This window comes from Bombus flavifrons, chromosome 4 (assembly GCF_040668555.2).
Source record: "Bombus flavifrons isolate JBK064 chromosome 4, iyBomFlav1_principal, whole genome shotgun sequence".
NCBI classification, from domain to species: domain Eukaryota; kingdom Metazoa; phylum Arthropoda; class Insecta; order Hymenoptera; family Apidae; genus Bombus; species Bombus flavifrons.
In genome coordinates this window covers 13,811,480-13,834,440 of record NC_138445.1, presented here as the reverse complement: position 1 = coordinate 13,834,440, position 22,961 = coordinate 13,811,480, and the positions used below count along the sequence as shown (strand labels likewise).

Here is a 22,961-nt window from a genome sequence, read left to right as displayed (position 1 = left end):
AATTTATTTGAATTTTGATTAAAATTATTAACTAATTCAAATACTTGTAAAGTGTGTAATTCATATATTATATATATATATTCATATATTATATATATATATATATTATATATATATATTATATATATATATATCCATATTATATATATATATATATATAATCGATGTAAATTATAGACGAATTATTAGATGTATATTTAACAAATACGTTGATAATGGCGTTACTTGGTATAAGTAAAGGCTTAAAATTAAAAAAAATATAATCAATGAAAAACATTACCTTGAACGACAATTCTCAGAAAAAATAAATAAATAAACTCAATTATCGACAAACACGTTGGTCAAAGTATTCAACCACACTTCGTAAAAAAGGGCAACAGATTAAATGCTTCCAATATAATTCACCAAATAACTTTCATCCAGTCGCGTGGAAATATCAAATTGCCATAATCGTATCGGCGTAGCGCGGCGTATCTCATCGACTCATGACCTCCTCCCTCTTCTTCCATCTTGGAAAACGTCAAAATTGCACACGTATCTTTCTCTCTCCCATTCTTTCGATGACATTCACGATTAGCAATTAGGAGACGCGACACAGCCGCGCGTCTTCGTTGCTTCGATTTTACGATTAAATGTATAACATTTTTACTTAGATTGTTCTGAGCAATTGAGATCTAGTATTGGAGGGATTTCATATACCTGAAAATGTTTAGTCACTTGTCTCGTTCTCCTCGTCATTTTATTCCTCTACTATTCCTCTTGCTCGTCTTGCTTCTGTCCGTTAATTTTCACTATCGTCGTTTCACTATCATCGTTTCACTATCACCATTCGAACGTAAAAAACATTTGAAATCTTGTATCTGTAAGTTTCCTCGACGTAACGATCATTTCGAGATTCCTCGTCGTACCTTGTATCCCTACACCTTCTTTTCTTATCTCTTCCCGCAATGTTTGCCATTTTCATAGTATTTTATTTTCTGTGTTTCGTTTTTGTTTTCTTTTTAAATTAAGATACTCTCACGCTCTCTCTCTCTCTCTCTCTTGCTTTCATACTTTACGCGTCTCATCCATCCTCCGCACACCGCACGCACTCACACTTATCTGAGAGTAACAATTGACATGCGTTTCGTAACTTTCCTAGCGTCTAGACAATGTGTCCCTGCATTGTCTTAATTTGTTTTTTCGTTTTCTATAATATACATCGTATATTTTTTTGCGTTTCTTTTAGATTTTTCCATTTTTTTTCTTTTTGCTTTTTCGACACCAGGCTACGTTAAAAGGTGCCACGGTGAAACCCGTCATGCGATGCGTCGCTGTGTTCTCTCGAGTCTTAAAAAGAAGCGGGAAAAAAAGGCGAGTTCACGATTTTGTTCTTTCTCGTTTAATTATTTTTGTTAACGAGAGATTCGTTTCTTGCTTTTTTTTCGCAGTGATGTTAAAACGGATTTTCCGGTTGGAATCGATGACGCGATATCGATGTCGATGACGATGATAGATGTCGATGAGGATCGTTCGAACGATCCTTTATTCGTGTCTCGATTATCCTTTAATGAATTGATTATACGTTTCCCGTTTTTCTATTCCTCTTTTCTACCCTGGGAATTACTCGACAGCATCGGGTTTTGCGATAGGCCGAAAACTCGATATTTAAATTGGTTTTCAATTGCTTTAGGATGGTTTGCCGTAGTTTCTGTAATCTTACGTAAACGTTCATTATCATTAATCGGTGACTCATAACCAGTGATTTAACTTACCGTAATATACGTTGAATTATTGACATTTCTATAGAGAGATATTGCTGCGCTGTTTTCAAGAAAGATGTTCTAAATAGACACGTATACATATGTATGTGTATGCGTAGAAGCAAATGAAACTTGAAAAATTATCTTAGCTCTGAATTAATAACATGGAATGCTTGTTACAGAAGTGTTAATAAAGAGATTCTATCTCGATGGATAAATTAATGGAATACAGACTAACAAGGATATAGATAAGAAGCAGAGCACCATTATTATAGCAGTATTCATCTATATATCACAATTATCATCATAAAAAGGAAGTTTCAATTCCAGTTTCTATTTAGATATTGTACATCAATTCCCATTTAATTCAAGTTAAATCACTGACCAAATATTCCATTTACTATATCCTGTATAAATCATTTTCCATCAGTATTCCATTTCATTGTCAGAAGATTTGATCTTGTGAGTCATCATTAATCCTCCGTAGGCAAACATGTTCATGTATAGAACTTGCAGACGATATAAGTAAGATTATTTTCAAGTCTAATTCCTTTATGATTACAGATCTTCGATAAATCTGAGACGATTAAGTAAGATTAAGTAAGTAAGAGAAGTAAGATTAAGAGTAAGTGAGAAGATTATTGGCACATAAATTTATGTTATTATTAATCGAAATTCTTATCGAATCCTTTGTTGAAAATTACTATATTCCCAGTATTCTTTTTAGTAGGCGTCACTAAACGTTTTTGCATCTCTGCACATTGCACTGTACAATCGTACGTTAAGTTAAAAGATCTCCCGATAGAAATTAAATTATTCAAGACATTCGGAATCGTTGATAACTCGGTTTGCTTACAGAGGAGTAAAAGTACACGTAACGTATCACGTCAATGATAAAAACTGCGCCATTTCTACATAATTTTCCATGAAATTCCCACTCTATCATCCTACGTTTCGTCCTCTATTTTTCCTAAATGCTCCCGCGTACTGGTCTCAGATAACAGTGAACACATCCAACACGATTGACCATGAAACCACCCTAAACCAATCTCAAGCTACTCGTTTCGTGATTTTCTTCCATTGAGAGAAGAGCCAGCTGCGGAAACAAGCATTCACGTAGGCCCATTCTTCGCGCAGGCATAGGTCCATTCGTTACAATACGTTACAATCGTTACAATGGCTCGATGAATCGTCGAAATGGAGGGCGAGGGACGCGCTTCGAATGGCGCCACGATGGAATGACACTTAGGAACCTAACGAGAGAAACTGATCGACGACGTTCTTATATTAAAACATGTCCGAACGATGTGGCCACTTGTGTGTAAAAACGTTGCAATTGCCCCGCTTCTGATCGATCGAACGACCGATTTTCCATCGTTTGGAAGAAGAGAAACGGAGCAAGCGTTGAAAAAAGAGGCGAAGGTATTTTAGTTTAGAAGCGGGGCAATTATCGAGCAGGACGCGCTAATTATTCCTAATGCGATCGAAGACGACACGGAGAGTTACGAGAATCCGCTCTCGACTTTATTCTTCTTTTTTCTTTTTATGTTCACCTCTCCCTGCTGCTAGTTAATTCGCTAGTATTAGACTAGTTTCTCTTCATTTTTTTTATCTTGTTCCTTTAACGGTTTGTTATTTAAGTCGCTAGGCAGTCCGTTCCTTATCTGAAGTATTTCAGACCAGCCACCAGCAGGAACTTCTCGATGAAAAGCTCGGAATCGAGGACGGCGATGTGCGCGGCTCGGCCAATCAGAGCGTTTGCCGTCGCAGGTAACGCGTGGTGCACGTCGTACCTCACTAAACTTACTCCTGACGAGGACATCACCGGGTACAGGATGTTGTGCACCATCTCACGATATGCTGCACCTGCAAGATCACATTGTTTTAATTTATTTTATTCAATTACGACGCATCTGATATTTCACGATTAGGCTCTTCTACTCAACATAATATTCTGTTATTATTCTATCAAATTATATACACCTAGTATATAAGTATTGGAAAGCCAGTTAACATCCAGTACAAATTGTACAAATTGAAATAAGGAGAGGTCAATATTAGTGTACCTTTGAATATAAATTTTCTTTTGGGTTACAAGGTCTAGAAACAAAAGAGCTATAAGTAGATTTCTATTGCTGTTTCTTGTAACCTTCAGCTACAGCTACAAGATCAACTCTTTGGTAATGTCCTTTGCTATAAATATATGAACGTGCTCCCTATCATAGCTTCTTCTATTGTATCGTAACACTGTAATAGTGAGGATCTGGATCAGCATACACTAATACTTATACGTATGCTTATTTCAATATATTTTTCTATTACAAATTCATCCACTCGTTCTTCTATCAGTCAACTTCAACAATCGCTATCTTTATTTTCCAAGTATTTTATTATAAAACTGTTGCGAAGTCCTACTCTTACTGTTCTTAAAAGTAACAAATCACGTTCCATTGTAGCGTAGAGAATGTCAAATTTGGGACACTACAATCATAATATATAGCTTCTCGGCATAGAGCCAATAAGCTCTTTTCTTTCGTAAGAAAGTGGAACTCTTTGCTGAAAAAAAAAAGAAAAAAAAAAGATAGCCTTTTAGGATCTCCTGATGGAAGTCTCTTATTCCCAAGATTGCTCGTTCGATAAAGTCGTATTACCAGAGATAAATGAAAAAATAAATGGAGTTCGATTACCTTGATCGGTCGAATCCCGTACGGCGGCTTTGCAGAGTTCTATACGAGCAGAATGAAGCGGCACGTATCGATCCTGCGCGCTCCCGCACAGCAGCACGTGTTTGAATTTCTCGAGATTGCTCTTCTGACTGAGGCGGAACATGAACGACCGTCTAACATTCGGCGCATCCTTCATAGCCAGTTGCAGCAACGAGACGGACTTCTTCAGCTTCTGCATGAACCACATACCTGAGGACATAGTTTTATTTTGGAAATAACAGTTTCAAGTCTTAACGTATGGGAATTTACGATTTTAAAATATAGAAGTTCTTTCGTCCTTAGAATCATCTAGTTTAGAATTGTGATAAACTTTTATTAGAAATTTATTAGAAATGTTTACAAGATCGCTAAAATTTCGTTTTTAACGACCAGAAGGGACGAATTACTTTCTGACATTACCTGCGTTAACTAATCCACTGGTGTTATACAGTGTACCTAAGTGTGGACCGCTTAGGCTGAGAAACGTGTGTAAACGTGGAAGAAGCGGCCGTAATTGAGGCCGCGTCAGAGCGCTTCTTATGATGATGGTCCCTAAAGAATGTCCAATAAAGCTGACTTTCGTCGGGTTCAGGCCCGACGTCTCGATGTGATGCAGAATCTCGGCTACCAGTCGATCCGTCATTGTATCGAAATCCGAAAATGTGTCACCCTTTTCATACAACATAAAGATATGCAATTTATTAACACACGTTCGTTACTTCTTTCGAATAGACAATCTTCTTCACTCTCGTTTCTAGTCATTTTTGGTTCTAATTTAGACTTGCTTTGAGATATCAAATCTATGGCGATTCTGCTTCAAACTCAATCTCACACGAATGTGTATGTATGTCAAATATTTTATAATATTTTTCATTCTTAAATTTACAGATAGCATCTTCAATCAACATCGATATAATTTTTCCGTTTTCCTCGATATCACTTACATGATTTCATTCGGAAATAAATACAATTTCCAAAGTTACAGTTAAGTTATTTCGTTATACAAAAATTAGTTGAGCCATGAAAAACAAAATTAATTGATGGTTGTTTGGTGAAGAAGAAATACAGAAGACCGATCTCCTCGTATTCGCAAAAAAATAACATGCAAAGCTAATTTCCAAGCAGAATCACAAGGAAATATATCTTGCAATCTAATAAATTAAAAAAAAAACATTCATGATAAATAAATACTTCTATTAACTAAGAAAAATTCTGTCCTCCTAATAAAATATAATAAAACAGATCTCACTTGATTTCTCTCAGACATTAAAAAATCTAGATGCGCTCCGGGAAGACTCAGTTCCAAGTACGTCTTGACCAAGCGAAGATCAGCAGGGTTGCCATCGAGACCGTGCACGCAGATAATCAGATGAGCTCCTTCCGGCGAGAACAGCCGATACTCGTTGCTGATGTGGAAGTACGGCATGGTCGAGGCCAGGGTCGGATAATCACTAAGAGGCACATTCGATCTTAGAGGTTTTACCGACGACGGGGTCAGGAAGTCACCGTATCCAAAGGAATGGGCACGTTTATGGAAACGCAACTGCGCTTCCTTGTGTTCTCTAGAGGGGATAAGGTAGACAAAGAGAAACTTAACTACGAAAAAACACAAAGTGACGGAAGAAAGCCATCGCCGAACTCAAAAAGGCAGATAGAAAATGGCACGGATGCTTGCGAACAAAGGCGAGAAAGAAAAATAGGCGAAAATAATTGCACGGTATTAAAGTATGGCTTAGAGTTATTCAGCTGTTTGGAAAGTTCGTAGCGTTTTTAATAGTTAGAAATATTTTATTGCGAGATTCTTAAGATGAGATTAGGTGGACACTGTTTGTTATGAGATTGAGAGAAGATAATTTATTATGAATTTCTGGTAATCGATAAGATATTGAGTTTAATGAAAATTAGATCAACTGCAACACGTAAAGAGGAAGCACTGGTGAATCGTAAAAAAATAATTATTTAATAGGACGTGTTTAAATCAAAACTTGTAATATCTTTCAAACATCTGGTACCAGATATCATTTAAAATTTCTAAATTAAATGGTAAGACGTCTATTGTTTTAGAAAGTTAAAAAAGACGTCTTTAAAATCTTGTCTATTGAGTAAAATATCATTTTTCTCAAACGCAAAACAAAAGTATTGTTTTAACTGAAATATTCAATGGTCGCTTATTCTGATCATTAGGAAACTTAAAAGTTAAAGAAAATATTCATTTTGTAGAAATATATTAGCTTTAAATTTTCCCTAAATATTACGAACTTTTCGAACAACCAAATACAGAAAATCATAATTTTCGCTGTGAAATTATACGTGTTATAACGAAGGGACTATGTGAAGGCCAAAGGACTTGGTAGCTAAACTATATAACTAATCGGTGTTGAAGTAAAAATATTTAATGTACGCCACTAAATCCTCAGCTAAATGAATTATAATCTGGTAAAGCGTTAGAAGGCTATTCAAACAAACACTTTACTCTAAACTTTCAAAATTATTTTATCACACGCATATTGCATTTAGTGCCTCGTGTTTCATCTGATCAATACGATATAGTTAAACAAATCGTCACAAATGACAGGAATAATTAATCGTCTTTAGAGCTGTTGTTAATTTAACAACACAATGCATGAATGATATCAAACCATCGTTCATCCATTGTACTTAATCAGCCAACAATCTTATTATCAAACGAAAAGCTTCGACCCCACCAAACCAGCGAAATCAAATCTCACAAGAAACCCTGTATAATCATCAACGCACCTGTAAATCTTTCCTGAGAAGCTCATCTGCCTCTTGAACGCTTCCTTGCATTTTTTAAAATTAATCGACTCATCCTGAATCGACTGTAACAGTTCCTTGCCCTCTTGATAGCAATCTAAACAAATATCTCTAGCTCCATATGGAAGATCTCTATCTCTCTCCCTCTCCCTCTCCCTATCCCTATTCTTCTGAGGACTACACGGCGCAGTCTTCGTCTGTTTAGGACTTCTAACCGGTTTCACCGTCTCGTAAACGTGATACAAAGGATTGTCGATGATAGCTGGCGGATCACGAAATTCCTCTGGAGGCGGTGGTTCGTCCTGGAACATTTTTGGAGGCGGAAGTCGTACTTCTTCGTACGAATGCTCTTCTACGCTTTCTTTCGTTGGAGCGGGTCTTTCTTTTCTTGGTACGATTTTTGACAATTTTTGACGAAGCTGTTCGCTCGATAGCTTCGCGTTTCGACGCTGCTCGGAGCTAGACGTGTCCCCGCTGCTGACCCATCCGGAACACTCGGACGTAAGGTTACTGGAACTGGAGCTCATCGTTGGGCTACTCGGTCTGCTGGACGGCGGGCTGAGAGGATTCGGAATGACGGGAAGATTGTTGCTAAGGCTGTCCTTGCTGTCGCGTATGGGCATGCAAGGTAACGACACTGCGCTTCGTGGTACCACAACTTTGTTCTGCGCCACTGGCACACTCGCACATCTCAGTCTTTTCACGCTTGGCGCTGGGACCGCGCTGGAAGTGTCGGATGGTGTTGTTCCATTCGTTGCTGGAGCCTCCATGGGAGACTTGATGGGCTCTACCTGTAATTATGGAGAAGGAATTTTCACGTATGAAGATTTTATATACAGAATTATTAAAGAAGAACGTAAAAGATACTACCTTCAGAATAATTTTATTATTATTCTCCACCCCCAGGACGCTCGTCGTGGTTACCGGAGGCGGAGGCCTGTACTTTGGCAGCGGAGCCACCGCAGGATCCTGATAAGCTGGAGGTGGAGGTGCTGGTTTCCTATTCCTATGACTACACTTCCTATTCTCCTCAGCCGGATGATCAATATCCAGAACAGGCGCGGAATGTGGTCTTCTTCCATGCCTGTCCTTCCTCTTCTCCACACGTTGCTCCTTCTTCGGTTCAGACGTAGCTGTCATCACCTTGTAAAACATCTCGTTAGTTAATTCTTGTATCTTATCTTCGCTATGTGGCCTCCTATGTTTCTCTGCTTCCCCGTAACAAGGTGCGACACCATTACGAGGGCTCTTGACAGCAGACCTCTCCTCTCTTCTTCTTGGTCTTTCTCTTCGAAAATCACAATACTCGTTACGATCAGCGTCATCTACTAATCTTTCTGTGCTTTTTGGTCTCCTTGGTCTCTCTGCTTCTCCACGTGTTCTCCCACTGGTGCCATTTGTTCGATAAAAGAAGGAATCCGTAGTTGTCGACGTGTAATTGGATCTTTTATACAAAGGATCAGCCATCATCGAATGACTGCTGGGCAACCCTCCGCCATTCATTGAATCCTGAACCTCTCGATTTCGCTGATTTAACCCGGACCCAGTTTTACCAATTGTGTGATACCTGCGAGACTCTAGACCATTCGTTTGACTGTACTTGCCACCCGTTTGATGCGTTTGTTTACGGGAATTTCCTCGATAGGTCACTCTGTCCAGGGTGGCTGTGTGAAGCGGCTGTTGTTCTGGGAGAAACGTGTCGCCATTGACGCTCGCTTTTGTTGGTAGAAAGTTGTTTTGGTCGTTGGCGGTCGACAGTGGGTGACGCGTTGGTAATCGGTGACTGCGTGGCTCTAGCCGAATTCTTCTTGTATCCAGAGAATGGTAATCTGTAGAGCAATAGTTAACGATTTGATCAATTTAACGCTTAGTAAAATTAAAACGGATAAAAATTCAATAACGTTTTGACCATTACTGAAATAGATAAAGGCAAATAAGTACTTATAATTGGATGTACTAGGATTTGGTGGATTGTTAGAAAGTTTCGTAAGTCAGTTTTATAATAACATAGGTAGTGTAAATAACCTAAATGTAATATTTTAATATTTTAATATTTCATATCAATATTTAATATTTCCTGAATACATAATATATTTTCTATAATATAAACGACATAAATACTCTGAAAGAGGAAAACTTTGTTGATTGCAGGTACTAGAGAACGTAGAATATTGACATAGAGGTGTTTTCTAAAGGGTGTCATAAACTTTATTGAGTGAGTAATACAAAGAAGAAAGAGCTGTTAAGCAGAGTATGAGCCGTAAAAAATAAAAATTTCAAAAATGCACGCTACGTAAAAGTTGTGCGATGAGTATGAGTGTACGGTTGTGTACGTGTGCACACGTAGGGGTGAGTTCTCTTAAGGGTGAACCGCGTATAGCGAATGAGAGTTCAGAGCGAGTGTTTTTTCCGCAAGTTCAAAGGGAGTGTTCCGGGGACAACGTAGGGAATATGGAGAGTTGTACAGAATGTACCATACTGGCGAATAAGCGAATTCATTACGAAGTAGCTACTCCGTAATATTATACAGAATTATTCCACTGAATGAAGAATATTTTATCATCAATTCTGTAAAATAAGTATTCTCCAAAAACATACCAAATCACTCGCATTTCAATGTTTTCGATAAAAAAGATATGTACTTGTATCGTCTATTGTAAATACAAACACGTGAATGTTAATATTCGAATATCATTTCAGTAATATTTACTTGGATTTTTATATTGTGAGTAATGAAAGATAATGTATTAATTCATGAGCTTCTTAGTAAGCAGTGGAATAAATATGTTATATAAGATGGCTTAATGTTTCATTTGGTATAATTTTATCATACTTTATAATATGATAACCATAAATTATATGATACATTATCGAGAAGCATATCGAATGTATAGGATGACATTAATATCGATTGGAATATTAAATATTAAATAGATAAATCTTAATGGAATTATTCAAGATGATTTATACGAATATTTATATGAGAATCATAAAGATTTGATGTTTGAGTTTGATATTTACTCTTCTGCTAGCGTTACACATAATCGCTCAGAAATCTTAACAGAAGATATCAGAAAAAAGAAACTAATACACCCAAATATAAATGCAATTTCATCTTTCCCTAAACCAATCTATGTCGATCAATCTTTCATAAACTCTCTTCTTCATAAACTTTGCTCTCAAAGAGTCAAAGAATCCTCCTCCACAAAAGAATACCATCCTACCTTCATTAATATTAGGAGCTTTATTCTCGCTCCAACAATCTGTCATCTGAGCATGGTCCATCGTTCCCAGACAAGTGGGTACCGTAAGAGTTTGTTCGCAGGACTTGTTCGACGGTCTGTACCCAGGCAACTGTCCTCCTGGCGGTAATTCAGGAAACATAGCCGCGAGGAGCGACGTTATCGAGGTGTTCTGAGGATCATTTTGTTGTCTGGGCAACACCAACATTTGCGTAGACTTGGCGCGAGGCAACGGGATCACGGGTGTCGATCCTAGGGATGGGTTTGGAGCGGAGCAGGCTTGCTGCCCCGAAGGAGGGAAAAGCGTGCTACTGGACGGCGCTGTCGACCTTTGCCTTCCTCTCGAAGGAACTGTCGCTGGTGGAGTAACGTTTCGCGCCCCGCCTCTCTGTCTTGGAAACAGCTGCGTGGACACGGATCGAGGAAGCGTCTTTGGCGATGTCCTTGGTTGAACTGGAGCGATGTCTGGACCTAGTTGGTCCAAGGATTTGCTGTGCCTGGCAGGAAGCGTGGATGGAGTGAGCATCAGACGACCTTGGACCGAACCGATATCCTGAGCCGCGCCTTCGCTCCTTGGTGACCAGATTCCCATGGATCGCGACTCTAGGATCGCTGCTATGCCGCAACTGCAGTCGTCGATGCCGGGAACTGAAACGAGCATTTGCTGTTTGATTAATTTTTGAAAAAGATAGGGGATGCTTTAGGAGTAGCAATCCCTATGACTTGTGACAATTTTGCTTGATAATATTTGTATGAATAGAGAGTATCTTGGTGATATACATATACAACGGTTGTTGGTTGCAATTAAATGAATAAAAATGCTTGGTTAACGATAACAAAGTTTTGATCCTGTGTTATAATCATCGTACAAAAAGATCGATCACTCGTGATATGAAGCTATATCGCGTTCATTCTTTTCATCAAAGTGATACTTGCCGCTGTTTCTGTGCCTCTGCTTCATATCCACGTACTGATCCTCGAAGATCAAAGGCAGGGAGTGAAGATCTCCGTCCAATTCCGGACAGTGCACTGGAAGCGGAGGCAACGAGGACAGATATCGCGATCTTCTTGCCGCTTCGCTCACCGCTTGATACGACTGGTAGTTCGCATCGTAACAGCCCCATGCGGATGACCTAGGGTTTTCTAGCACGAAGAAACCTTCCGTAAAACGTTTCACCTATGAATTTGCGACCAAAGATGTTAATTTAAATAAAGTGGTACTTTCTTAGAATATTTGAAACGAAGTTTCGTTTAATTAATTGATATCGTTGGATCGTAAAAGGTCACAAATTCGTTCGTCGTAATTCTATGATGTACCTGTCTCGTGTCTTTGAAATAAAGTAATCAGTCTAAAAGAGAACACCCAGAAGCTGCGGGGAATGTTAAGACAATAAAACGAGCGTTTTACCCTTAGCTGATGATGGATCTTCGCAAGATGCTGATGAACAGCCTCGCGTCCGGAGAATGCTTCCAGAAAATGTTGCCAGAGAACGATATTTTGTGCGCAAAGTTGAGCGACATCAGTCTCCTCCGTGTCCATCATCTGTAACTACAGCACAACCACTATCTTCCACAGAGAAGTCACAGAAAACAAAAAGAAAAATATTACATGTGTAAGTTAATTTGGTGTCTTCAAGTTCGTTATTTATATAATTTATCATATATAAGTTATTTATATTACCTGATAATATCAACATTGTTATTTACCTAGTATCTTAGTTCTATTCATAAAGATATAAAACACAAAGATCCGCAATTCAATTGTAGCAAGTAATTGAAATAATTTCGCTGACTAACTCTATGTTCCATAAATAAAAGTCGAATTTTGTCAAAAGCGACTTGGAATAATTTACATGTCTAGAACAAAGAACTTTGTAAGAAAACCTGAGAAGCAGTACCGACCTTGGTAATCTCTTTGTGCGTGTTCTGAGCAAGCTCGAGCGCTCTTTGCTGGCAAGAAGGTAGCAGACGCGCTAAATCAGCTAAGTTGTTGAGCAAAGATTCCCTCGCGGCCAAAAGTAACCTGATTACTTCCTGTTGAACTAATTTCGCGTGTTGTATCCTCGTGGCTGAACCAACGCACCTCGTTGTTGTTTCCTGCAATAGTTACGAATATCTTGTTGCAAGCATTCTTTTGATCTTTCTTTTTGTAGCAGCTAAACTATCAATTAAAAATTTTAATGAAACTCGTGCATCAACTCACGATATTTCCTAACTGAGCATTGTTGTCCCCGTTTGTTGCAGTCTGTTTAAATTGTAGCCACGGTTTCCCTCCACGCGGCGCGCTGCAAGCATATTACTCGGTTAATTACCCTGTCGCGATGTTAAATTAAAACGCAATCGAACTCGCATTGTCACTACGAACGGAATACAATTTTTTGATTGAAACGATCAGGAAGTCGGACATGATTTAATTTAAATTTGTAAATTGGTTATGCGTTTAATTTTTCACTGTGTGGATTTTTATTGTTCTCACAATTTGGACACTTGGAATTTAATATGAAATTCTGAAACTTAAAATTACGATAGTTTGCTATTATTCTATCACTATTTTGTTATTATTTTATTATTCTTCTATTATTGTTCTGCGTATAATAAATTATTTTATTAATAGTCATAATAGGATATTTGATATTTCATAGTGTTTAATTTAACTATTAATCTTCGACTATAAATTATTAGCTAATTAAACGATAAATGTGCTTTTCCATAAAAATCTGAACAAAAGGAATGTTTCCACTATAATAATACTGGGAACATGTGTGTTCGAATAATTGATAAGAATATTTTTTCCCACAGCCATTAAAAAGGATTCTGTACTCAAAGAATTAATTAATTCAGAAATAATATTCCTTTGATACTTTATTACATTATACGTTCAATTCGAGTACAAAAAGGTCTCCCTGTTACAGTCTCTCGTGCAATTTAATGAGCAAAGAAAACACCATTTTGAAAATTCCTTTCCTGTAGCCACTAATTGGCTTTCCAATATGAAATAACCACGTTACAATATATAAACATATGTAAAACATAAAATTAACTTAAAAGCATAAACATTTATATATAAATATAACATGTAAATATTTCAAATATAATAGACAATTTAAACAATGTAAAATAAACAATATATAAAAGTAATAATCAAAGCTCGTTTAACAATGTATTCTTCAATAATTAATCATTTTTCTCCTTCCTCGGTTATGTTCAATCTTTATTAATCTTAAAACATCAGAAATCACCAAGGTAGACAATTGAAAATAAAAAGAAAAGAACTTGATCAAAAGAGAGAAAACTCGAAGAAAAATTGTTATTCGCCTTAAAAGTACTGTGTCCATAAATTTGTCATTTTCATTGTCAAAATTAAAAGAAACGCGAAATTTTAAACTTACCAGCTCTGGACATAATGAAGTATGCTCTTCCTACGTGTAACACGGTACAACGAAATCAGCGTTCGTGAGCAGAAAAGAGAAATTTCCATCGTTAACAATCGTGTACGTACGTAAATAAAAATATTTTGTAATTATATTAGGAGAAAGGAATATGAAAATAAAAAATATTCAACTTGTTACCGACTTGATGTAAGGTTGATGAAGGGCCACGAGGCATGCGTGAATCGTGATGGAGACGGCGGCAAGATGAAAGTAGTCGAAGAGTACCGGCAAATGATAGTGAAGCCCCTTCGTGGGCGCGAAGTTCAGCTGCAACGCCCTACAAAGCAAAAAGCAAACGAAGCTCGTCAAACCTTCAAGGTAGAACATGAAAGCGTACGCGGCCAAGGTTATCGATCTCTCCATCTATTAGGTCTGTGGGGAAGTTCTGCTTTCTTGTCGTGTACTTTTGCCTAGGCATAATGGGCGGAAGAAATTTATGGAAGTTGTAGAGGTCGGTGTTCCTTCAACAACTAAGCATTACATCTTTTCCTCGTGCATTATATTCAAACCATGTTACGGAAATTGTAATGTGATTTTAACAACTGCCTACTTCGAATTACAAAATTTCCTGTAATTAAATGTTCAATTTTTTAGAAGAATTTCTGTCGCTTTTTGGGAAACATATGGGAAATACTTTTTTGGTCTTTATTACTTTCTTTCTCACAAAGACTGGTCTTCGTCAAATTTATTGTTTATATTAGTTTAACGTAAATTCATTAATTTGAACATTTGTCTCAAAACATATAGGACATTCGTAATTTCTATGCTTGATCCTATACATAAATGTAATTTAATATTCCAATCATACGTATTCTAGCAGTAGAATGAAGAAAATAATGCTGACCAATATGGCTTCTCAGAGACTAAAATGAAATTAAATTTCATTATAATAATGTTCATGACAAGTTTACGGTTGTGACTTACGTTTAATTAGCGTGACTTGGTGTTTCAAATGCATTGTCTCGGTGCAGGGTGCACACGAAGAAAATGTAATTAATTAATATTACCAACATTTTACATTTTATTCTTGTAAATAGAAAATGTTAACAATGACAGATATCCCTGTAATTAAGAAGTATTTATATCTTGAAAAAGAAATACCTTTAGACTTAAGCGTTCATATCACATCCCTTTGTGCTTCAAACGAATAGAACACGATACCAAAAATTAATCACCTATTTTTAAAATACTTTGTATATACGCATAGCGTTATTACATAAGATTTTTCTTTTGGTTTCTTTAACGTGTTATACAACTTCGCTATACGTGTAATATGTCTTAGTATATAGCGTAGACGCAGCTTAAGAGTCTACAAATCAACTTCAAACGTAACTACTCCTTCTCTTCACTGTCTTCGTTACGTTACAAACATCAGACTCTCACGATTCTCGTATAGCAAGTCGCATGTAGCAATCCTACGAAACCGCAATATCGTTTCTTTTCGCGAGCGACGCTGAAACGATCGTCGCGGTCGGCGAACATATCACTACCGTCTACCAAATGATAGTGGTACAGCGAGATGATAGTACGTTTCGAGATACACCATGACGATTATCTTACCTAGACGACACGCAGGCCATGTTTCCTGGTTGCGTCGGCTCGCTGAACCATAGCTCGACGCCGAGATTGAAGTGGGTGCGGGAGAGAACCTCCTCGATCTTGTGACTGTGCACCAGCACGTGAGCTCGGAATAAGACCGAGGTGCCGAGTGTCACCTCTTCGTTTCTGTAGAGGATCTGAAAGCGCTTGCTTGTCCCAGGCGCCTCCAACGAGTCTAGAACAATGATCGTACGGTTGACGTTTCTTCTGCATCTACACATCGGATAAAGTAGCGCAAAGTACTTACGTATTTGCAATTCTTAACTTTCATGGTATCATTGGACTAGTGGGAGCAGTAAAAATTTAGGGTTGAACTTTTAATTTAATTTTATTTTTACTCGCCTCTGTTGCGGAGAATGTAAAATACAAAATCAAATTAAATACTCTGCTTTTATGGTACCGTTGGGCTTATTGGGCACCCTAATAATTTTCACTTGGATCGCTCAATTTTCGAATTTCTAATTCAATTTCATCTCCATCGCGGAGCATATAAAATACAAAATAAAATTCAATACCCTAAATTTCAGTAATCGGACATACGTTATTATTATTTGTAACCTAACGATATTATTCGAGGATTAAAATACTCGTCGATTAAAAAGTAGTCTTTCATTATTTAACGTTGGAACGTTTTATAACAGATTATTTAAATCTGGTTCAGTGTATGGCCGCGCGTCTAATTTTCCAAATCGAAATTCCGATTGCCTGTCAGACTTGAGAGACACTCGTTTCACGTTGAACGTCTCGTGGTTTTCTTTCTTTCATTCGTTTTCACGAGATAGAAGAGAGAAGCTCGAGTTTCGGTGCACAATGAAGGGTGGCAACGCGATACAAGCGATTCAGGGAACTTTCTAACACTATCGAGTGCAAGCTAGGTTTGAACTAGTTGGAAATTCTAGTCGCAGCCGTTGTCTAACTCGACGGGGTGAACTCGAGCGAGTTTTCTACCGCCATCGGTGCCGCAGAAGTTTCTGCCTCCACGAGGAAAGTTCTTTGATTCGCCGGACACGCGTTGTCGCGGCAAAGGGCTGGTAATTTCTGGAAACTCGGTTACCATTTGCTTCTTTTCTTTCGTTCTTTCAAGTAGAAAGAAGGATGGCGAGGAGATTGTTAGTTTGGTTAGAGGATATGGGTGCGTGGGTGACGTTAATGAAGCGCGTGGATGTCACAGTTGGCGATTATTTGAATGAAATGTTGTTCTAGTGTTATCAGGCCTGTAAGTATGAAACCGGAATTTGCCTATAGATGGTCCTAGCTAATAATATAGTTATCACTAAACTGCGTCATTGATGCCAGAAGTCTTTGTTGACATCTCACAAACATTTTCGACTCAGAACAATACGAGTTTCATACAACAGCATAGTTTGTAATAGCGTTGAACATGTCAAATTTTGTGCCTGGAAACTACGATTTGCGGACAGCATTGATTTTCTGTTACCATTCGAAGAAAACTGCTGCAGAATCGCATCGAATGCTTGTCGAAGCTTACGGTGAGCATGCTCCTGGTAAATCACAGTGCTTCGAGTGGTTTAAAAAATTCAGAAGTGGCAATTTTGACGCGAGGAACGAGAACGTGGAAGACCACCGAAAAAGACCACCGAGCTGTTAAAACCTGGCGAAACCGTTAATACCGAGCGCTACCGACAACAAATGATCGATTTGAATCGAGCTTTGCGTGAAAAACGACCAGAATATCAAAAAAGGCAACACAAAGTAATTTTGCTTCGTGATGATGCACCATCGCATACAGCAAAACCGGTCAAGGAAACGATCGAAGCGTTCAGTTGGGAAATACTTTCGCACGCGGCTTACTCACCAGACTTGGCTCCGTCCGATTACTATTTATTTGCATCGATGGGACACGCACTTTCTGACCAGCACTTCACTTCTTACGAAAATGTACGAAAATGGCTCGATGACTGGTTTGCCTCAAAAGAGCGACAGTTTTTTTGGCGTGGCATCCACCAATTGCCAGACAGGTGGGAAAAATGTATAGCTAGCGATGGGCAATACTTCGAATAAAATATTTTTAATCATTTTCATACAATAAACGTGTATTTTCTATACAAAAATTCCGGTTTCATATTTACATACCTGGTATATAGAGCTTGTTATTGAAGTATTCGGCCACGTTTTAAGTGCGACAAAAAATTCCATTTATCTGATCTTGTTGGGAAACCTCGCTCATTATTCTCACTATCTACTATTGTTTGCTCACACGATAGCAGCTTATATTCAGATGAGTGAATTCAATCGGCAAAAGTTCAATTAATCGGGTATTAACTAAAATTTCGTTCTGATAAATAGAATTCTGCTGTGCGATAGAACCTCGTTTGTCCGAACAGGACGAAGAAGTTCAGAAAGTCGAGCAGTTTCGATAATAGAAATTTATTACATAATCATTCGCTCCAGCTTCTTTCGTATTAGTTCAATTATATTAGAATTTAAATACTTATTTTGCTATTATTTAGATCGCTTATATTAATATATTCCTTATGGGAGTCAGTGTTTATACTTTTATATTACGAAATATTCGATTGTTCGCGGTAGATCGCGTCAACGAAAGTGGCAAATTCTCTTTAAGATTCGATAATCGACGCCACGAATTGGTTTATCCATTTAGGATAATAGAGGTGGTTGACTGATTATAACATTGAAGTAACAGGTTATAATATATACTTTATTCCAACAACTTTGTGGATATAAAGAGTTACGCGTGGTGCGTGTAGGCGTATTCTGAAAGACGTGTAAATAGTAAATTACAATTGATGACTGATCGATGAACGAAAACCAGTCAAGACATTGATTGATCAACGGATGAAAAACCAGTCAAAAGATGTTGACTGATGTAACGCAGATAAACCAGTGAAGTTCGGTTACGATGCTGCCGCAGAGGCAAAACTATTGCTGGGTGTTGGTGGCCCCATCACCATGAGAAAAACCCGACCTTCCCATTTTTCACCTGATGGTGCAATAATCATAAGGAACGTCTCTACTTGAATATATTTTATAACAATTAAGGGCCCTAACGGTAAGATACAAATGCTTAGTTTTATGACAGTTCCTTAGGATTAGTGCGATCCAGCTAATTATATTTGCATAGCCAGTAGCCGCTTCGACCGAGGGATGGATCCTGGTTTACGTAAAGAGTCACCGGACGTAACACGAAATTACCTTCGATCGTACTTAGGATGATAAGGCCTGAGCATCAACTTGTTCGTACAAACGCGATTCTACCGTCTACTACATTTAAAACGACCAAACGATAATGGAAGAAATTTAGGATAACTTATTTTTCATAAACATTTACACACTGATTTGTAGTATTTTAAACCTAAGCCTATCCGAATTTCCAACGCTATCGAAAATTCGTGAAAAATCACTGAAATTCAAAAGAAGTACTCACGGTTGCGTAACTGGTTAACCTCCACCTTGACAGGCAGTTTGGGTGACACTCTGAGGGCAGTTCGTATCTGGTAATACCTGGGAAATTGGAAATCGTCGATAAGCTTAGAGGCGATGGCGATAGGTAAGCCGTTGCAAATTACGCAAGCCAGCCGTCGCGCACACATTCCGTCCACGAGAATGGCTGGAGAATCCGCTTACCCACGCTGGAACAGGTCGACATTGTAGAACTTGCAGAGCTCGAGGGAGAACTCGAGAGTGGCCTGTAGATCGCTCATCTCGATCGCGACGCCAACCTAACCACCACCCCTCCTCTCTCTTTCTCCCTTCGTCGTTCGAAGCAGCCCTTTAATCGAACGAAGACCAGCTTCGTCTGTCGCGACGACTTACGAGGGATGAAGATTGTCGTTTAGGGCCTGGCCGAGGTTCCCGGCTCGATCCTGCCATCCTGTCCGCAAATTTTCAACGTCGAAGGCACCCTACGAATAAAAAAGAACGGAATCTTTCGATTTACGAGACAATGGTTCAACCGCTTCGAGCAACCAGCCCCTTCGAATCGTTGAATCGTCCAGAAGGTGCTTGAACCGTTCAGCCGCGTACTGAAGTGGATAAAGGTGTATTGCATGTGATTTACGCGGAGGGAGGTGAGTCTTTCCTGTCTTCCTCTTTACGTCTCTCTCTCTCTCTCTCTCTCTCTCTCTCTCTTACTCTCTGGTTCCTGGCAAATATTGAACTTACGAAAAGTATTTGTATTTTTTTATTGATCTTTTGATATTTTATGTTTCTGTTATATACAGAACATTCTCTACGCGAGTACCCTGAATAGAGGCAAGCTTTCAGTAAACTCCCTGTATTTCTTGGCAAATATTAAATCAACGAAAGGTTCTGGCATTTTTTTATTCATTTTCTGCATTTTACAGATACGTTGGTGTCGACAATTTCAATACAACGAGAACGCTTTTTCAACATCGTTTCTTTCTTTGTACTGACATTCCTACGCAGGAAACGTACGAAAACGTATGATAAAAATAACAAGTACGAGTGCACAATATGACAAATAATCGGGTGTCTTGTTTTACATGAAACGCTCCTTCTAACAGAACAACTCTGAAATGATAGCAATTTTTCATTCGATCAATGTGTAGTTCGAATGTTTTGATTTTCAAAATTCTTTGACTGTTGTCGTGACAGTACGTATATATCTACAAAATATCTGTATATTCTATCCGAGAAAAAATTATTTCCAAATTCGGTAAATCATTGATTACGCCTGGAAGGCAGGGAAAAACTTTCAGCGTGTGTTTCTTCACGAGAGAAAAGAACGGGAACGGGAATTTCTCTGTTTGCTCTGATTTATTTCCCCGTTGGAAACGGCAAGCTAACGAAGTTTGGCCTCGAAATTCGCGAATGCTTTGCAATCGAGTCTTCCGGAAAGGAGGTTGACCACCCCCGCATACCTTCGAGTGACTTCTAATTGTAGCGACGACGAAACGATTCGAGTTTAAAGTGGATTTAATTAGAGCCGAGTTCGAGAGTCAAGTGGAAATTAACGTCTGCCGGTTTCCAAGTCCGCTCAGTGATTTAGCCCGCTGTAATTGCTGTTGCTTTTTAACTTCCCAACATTGTTACGCGGTATTCATGCCTCCAATACTAGAAATTTTCACAAATTGCTCGAGTAATTTATGGCAAACTAGAATTTCCTACGAATATTTATAATTTCATGTCGGGTTAAGGTTGGAATTTTGGGCGTTCGATGAATATTTATTGGTACAAATGTGGTCACTACAAGAGGCTATAAGTAATAGCTGCGATCGGATGGTCGAGATGTTGATGACAACGAATTCAGGTTCGATAACGAATCCACGGTCAACGGGATGACGAATGCGATGTGATACACGTATGACTCCATGTACAAGTAAAACTTATCTGCATGAACTGACCTACAGTCCAAGTGGAACTGCCCTTATATATTCTTCTCTCCACCTCTCTTTGTTTTTAAGGAGAACTATTATATATAATTATTCCATATCTCTGTCAGGTACACGTTCCTCCCGTGACCGTGGCTACGTTCAGTGACTCGTTATGTCACTTCGAGCCCAAGCCCATTATTACTTATTACTTAAGCGTAGCTATAGTAAAAGTCTGGACTAGGGTATTGGGGTTTTTCCCAACATTCCAAAAGGGAAGCCCCGATGTCCTTTCATCTCCCACATACATATAACGAACGAGGTTCTGAGCAATAAAAATTTGAAAGAGAATCTAGGTTTTTGGGCTATAGTACAAAAGAAGAATAACTATATAAATTCTGAAACAAGTGCAACAGATATTAAAGAACAGAAAGAAACAAGTTCAAACTCCCTTCAAAACTCCCAGGATGATTTATTGTATTTGTTGCAAAACTGAACAAATGTTAATTATTACAAGAAGATATAGTGAGATATTACTATTTGTCCATTAAACGAGGTTGTTCGAGGTATCAAATTCCTATTTATTTAGATGGAATCGCATATTTTAACTTTTAAAAGTATCATTCCTTCGGTTTCATAATTAAATTATAATTTTATTCCCCGTTACGAAAAATATACGCTTTTCTTACAACTATACATACACAATGGTGCTTTATAAAAAAAAAATAGAAGTAATTCTTTATACTGAAAAGTACAAATTCCTAATCCATCCTGGACTAATCGCTCTACTAAATCCTTATACATATATTCTGTATAATCTCCAGTATTAACAAAACTATCAACACAGCTAACGCTAAATCGTATTGAAACCTGATCGAGTAAAACGGGGCTTACGATAATCCTGCAAATCTCTCAGCATTCGGCAATTAAATCGTTTCCTGGATTCGCGAAGAATTAACCGTGCGATACCGGTAATGTGTAAAAGCCAAACAAATCAAACGCAAGTCTTTGTATCGTATCCTGACGAAATGGAAGGGCTGTTCTGTTGACGATGCCAAAGTCTCAGCTTGCAAAGGGTTAGACCGTACGTACAAACGTTCAGCAGGTAGATTGGATGTCGCCGACACTGTAAACACTTTGTCGAATATCTCTTTTGCAACATGTTCAAACCAGTGCATGCTTCTGACGTGTTTTAAACGTTCGCGAATTCCATTGAAACCGTGGGAAATTGTTGGCGAAGAGGAGGACTTGTTTTATAATTTCCATAATTCCTCGTTGAGACGGCCGATCAAACTTTAAACTTAATAACCTTCGTCTAGGGGTTGGCTAGCGTGGTTGATGGTTTAAGCAAAGCAACGATAACCGATCCGTATTGATCGAACGTCCACTTTATCTTAAGTGCTCGGATGCCTCGTGAATCTGGAGGAGCTGAAATATAACGTAAAATGATTTATCGAGCGTCAACGAGGAGACTTTCCTTGCTATTAAACTAGACAAAGTGAGAGACTCGTGGATTATTTATATAGTGTGCCGATGTATATTTAGATATTATATTTCGTATATTTAGTGTACCTAGTATGCATTTATTTTTATGTGTATTTAGGAGTAAAATGAAATTTAGCTTAGACACTCTTTTCAAATCTGGCCTTCACTTTTTTACGTTTAATATAATTCGTGAATTTCCAAACACTTTTTAATATCTTCAGTAATCGGACACACTCGATTCTTATGATGGAAATTTCCATTTTTACATTATTTACCATAAAATATTCTACTTTTAATATTTTTCCGATATTCAAATGTTGTATCTTAGGATGCACATTGGGCATGCAATATCGCGAGATACATTATGTAAAAAAGGAAGAGTTTCACCGAAATAAGAATATTTTTACTGATCAAGATGTGCCGATACTATTTATTCAGGATTTAAATCGCATGCGATTAAATTTCTGCATAGTTGTTTATTATTCGTTTGTGTCTCACACGATATAAAAAATCATCAAACATTATTGCCACAGATTGCCAATTTGTTATTGCAAGAACTATCTTGTAATCGTCCTTCTAAAGGAATACGTATCTGTGTTAAATAAAATTGTTCGTCGTACAATAAAAATTATTAGAAAACTATTTACTTTAACCAAATAAATCGAAGATC

At 38.0% G+C, this 22,961-nt stretch overlaps 3 protein-coding genes across 8 annotated transcripts in view; all 3 read right to left on the bottom strand.

Moving 5' to 3' along the window:
* Nucleotides 1-22,961, bottom strand: part of LOC138178765 (alcohol dehydrogenase 2) — a 319,787-nt gene that overhangs the window by 31,127 nt on the left and 265,699 nt on the right. The gene's annotated exons all lie outside the window — the stretch shown is intronic.
* Nucleotides 1-22,961, bottom strand: part of LOC138178761 (15-hydroxyprostaglandin dehydrogenase [NAD(+)]-like) — a 154,549-nt gene that overhangs the window by 35,946 nt on the left and 95,642 nt on the right. The window lies entirely within an intron of this gene.
* LOC138178752 (protein FAM135A) overlaps nt 3,266-22,961 on the bottom strand; it is a 45,742-nt gene continuing 26,046 nt past the window's right edge. Inside the window, exons 2-17 of one of the 6 annotated variants that reach the window (XM_069110960.1) lie at nt 19,101-19,378; nt 18,901-18,977; nt 15,456-15,669; nt 14,038-14,172; nt 13,854-13,883; nt 12,668-12,749; nt 12,367-12,561; nt 11,873-12,013; nt 11,401-11,641; nt 10,447-11,112; nt 8,093-9,051; nt 7,205-8,013; nt 5,697-6,009; nt 4,868-5,117; nt 4,430-4,657; nt 3,266-3,608 (exon numbers count right to left, since the gene is read on the bottom strand). In XM_069110960.1, coding sequence (XP_068967061.1) covers nt 3,403-3,608; nt 4,430-4,657; nt 4,868-5,117; nt 5,697-6,009; nt 7,205-8,013; nt 8,093-9,051; nt 10,447-11,112; nt 11,401-11,641; nt 11,873-12,013; nt 12,367-12,561; nt 12,668-12,749; nt 13,854-13,883; nt 14,038-14,172; nt 15,456-15,669; nt 18,901-18,977; nt 19,101-19,177 — 4,623 coding nt within the window. In that variant the 5' untranslated portion in view covers nt 19,178-19,378 and the 3' untranslated portion in view covers nt 3,266-3,402. Of the gene's footprint in view, nt 3,609-4,429; nt 4,658-4,867; nt 5,118-5,696; nt 6,010-7,204; nt 8,014-8,092; nt 9,052-10,446; nt 11,113-11,400; nt 11,642-11,872; nt 12,032-12,366; nt 12,562-12,667; nt 12,750-13,853; nt 13,884-14,037; nt 14,173-15,455; nt 15,670-18,900; nt 18,978-19,100; nt 19,379-22,961 lie in introns of those variants that run through there. The other 5 variants (XM_069110961.1, XM_069110965.1, XM_069110962.1 and 2 more) reach the window with 5 other exon arrangements.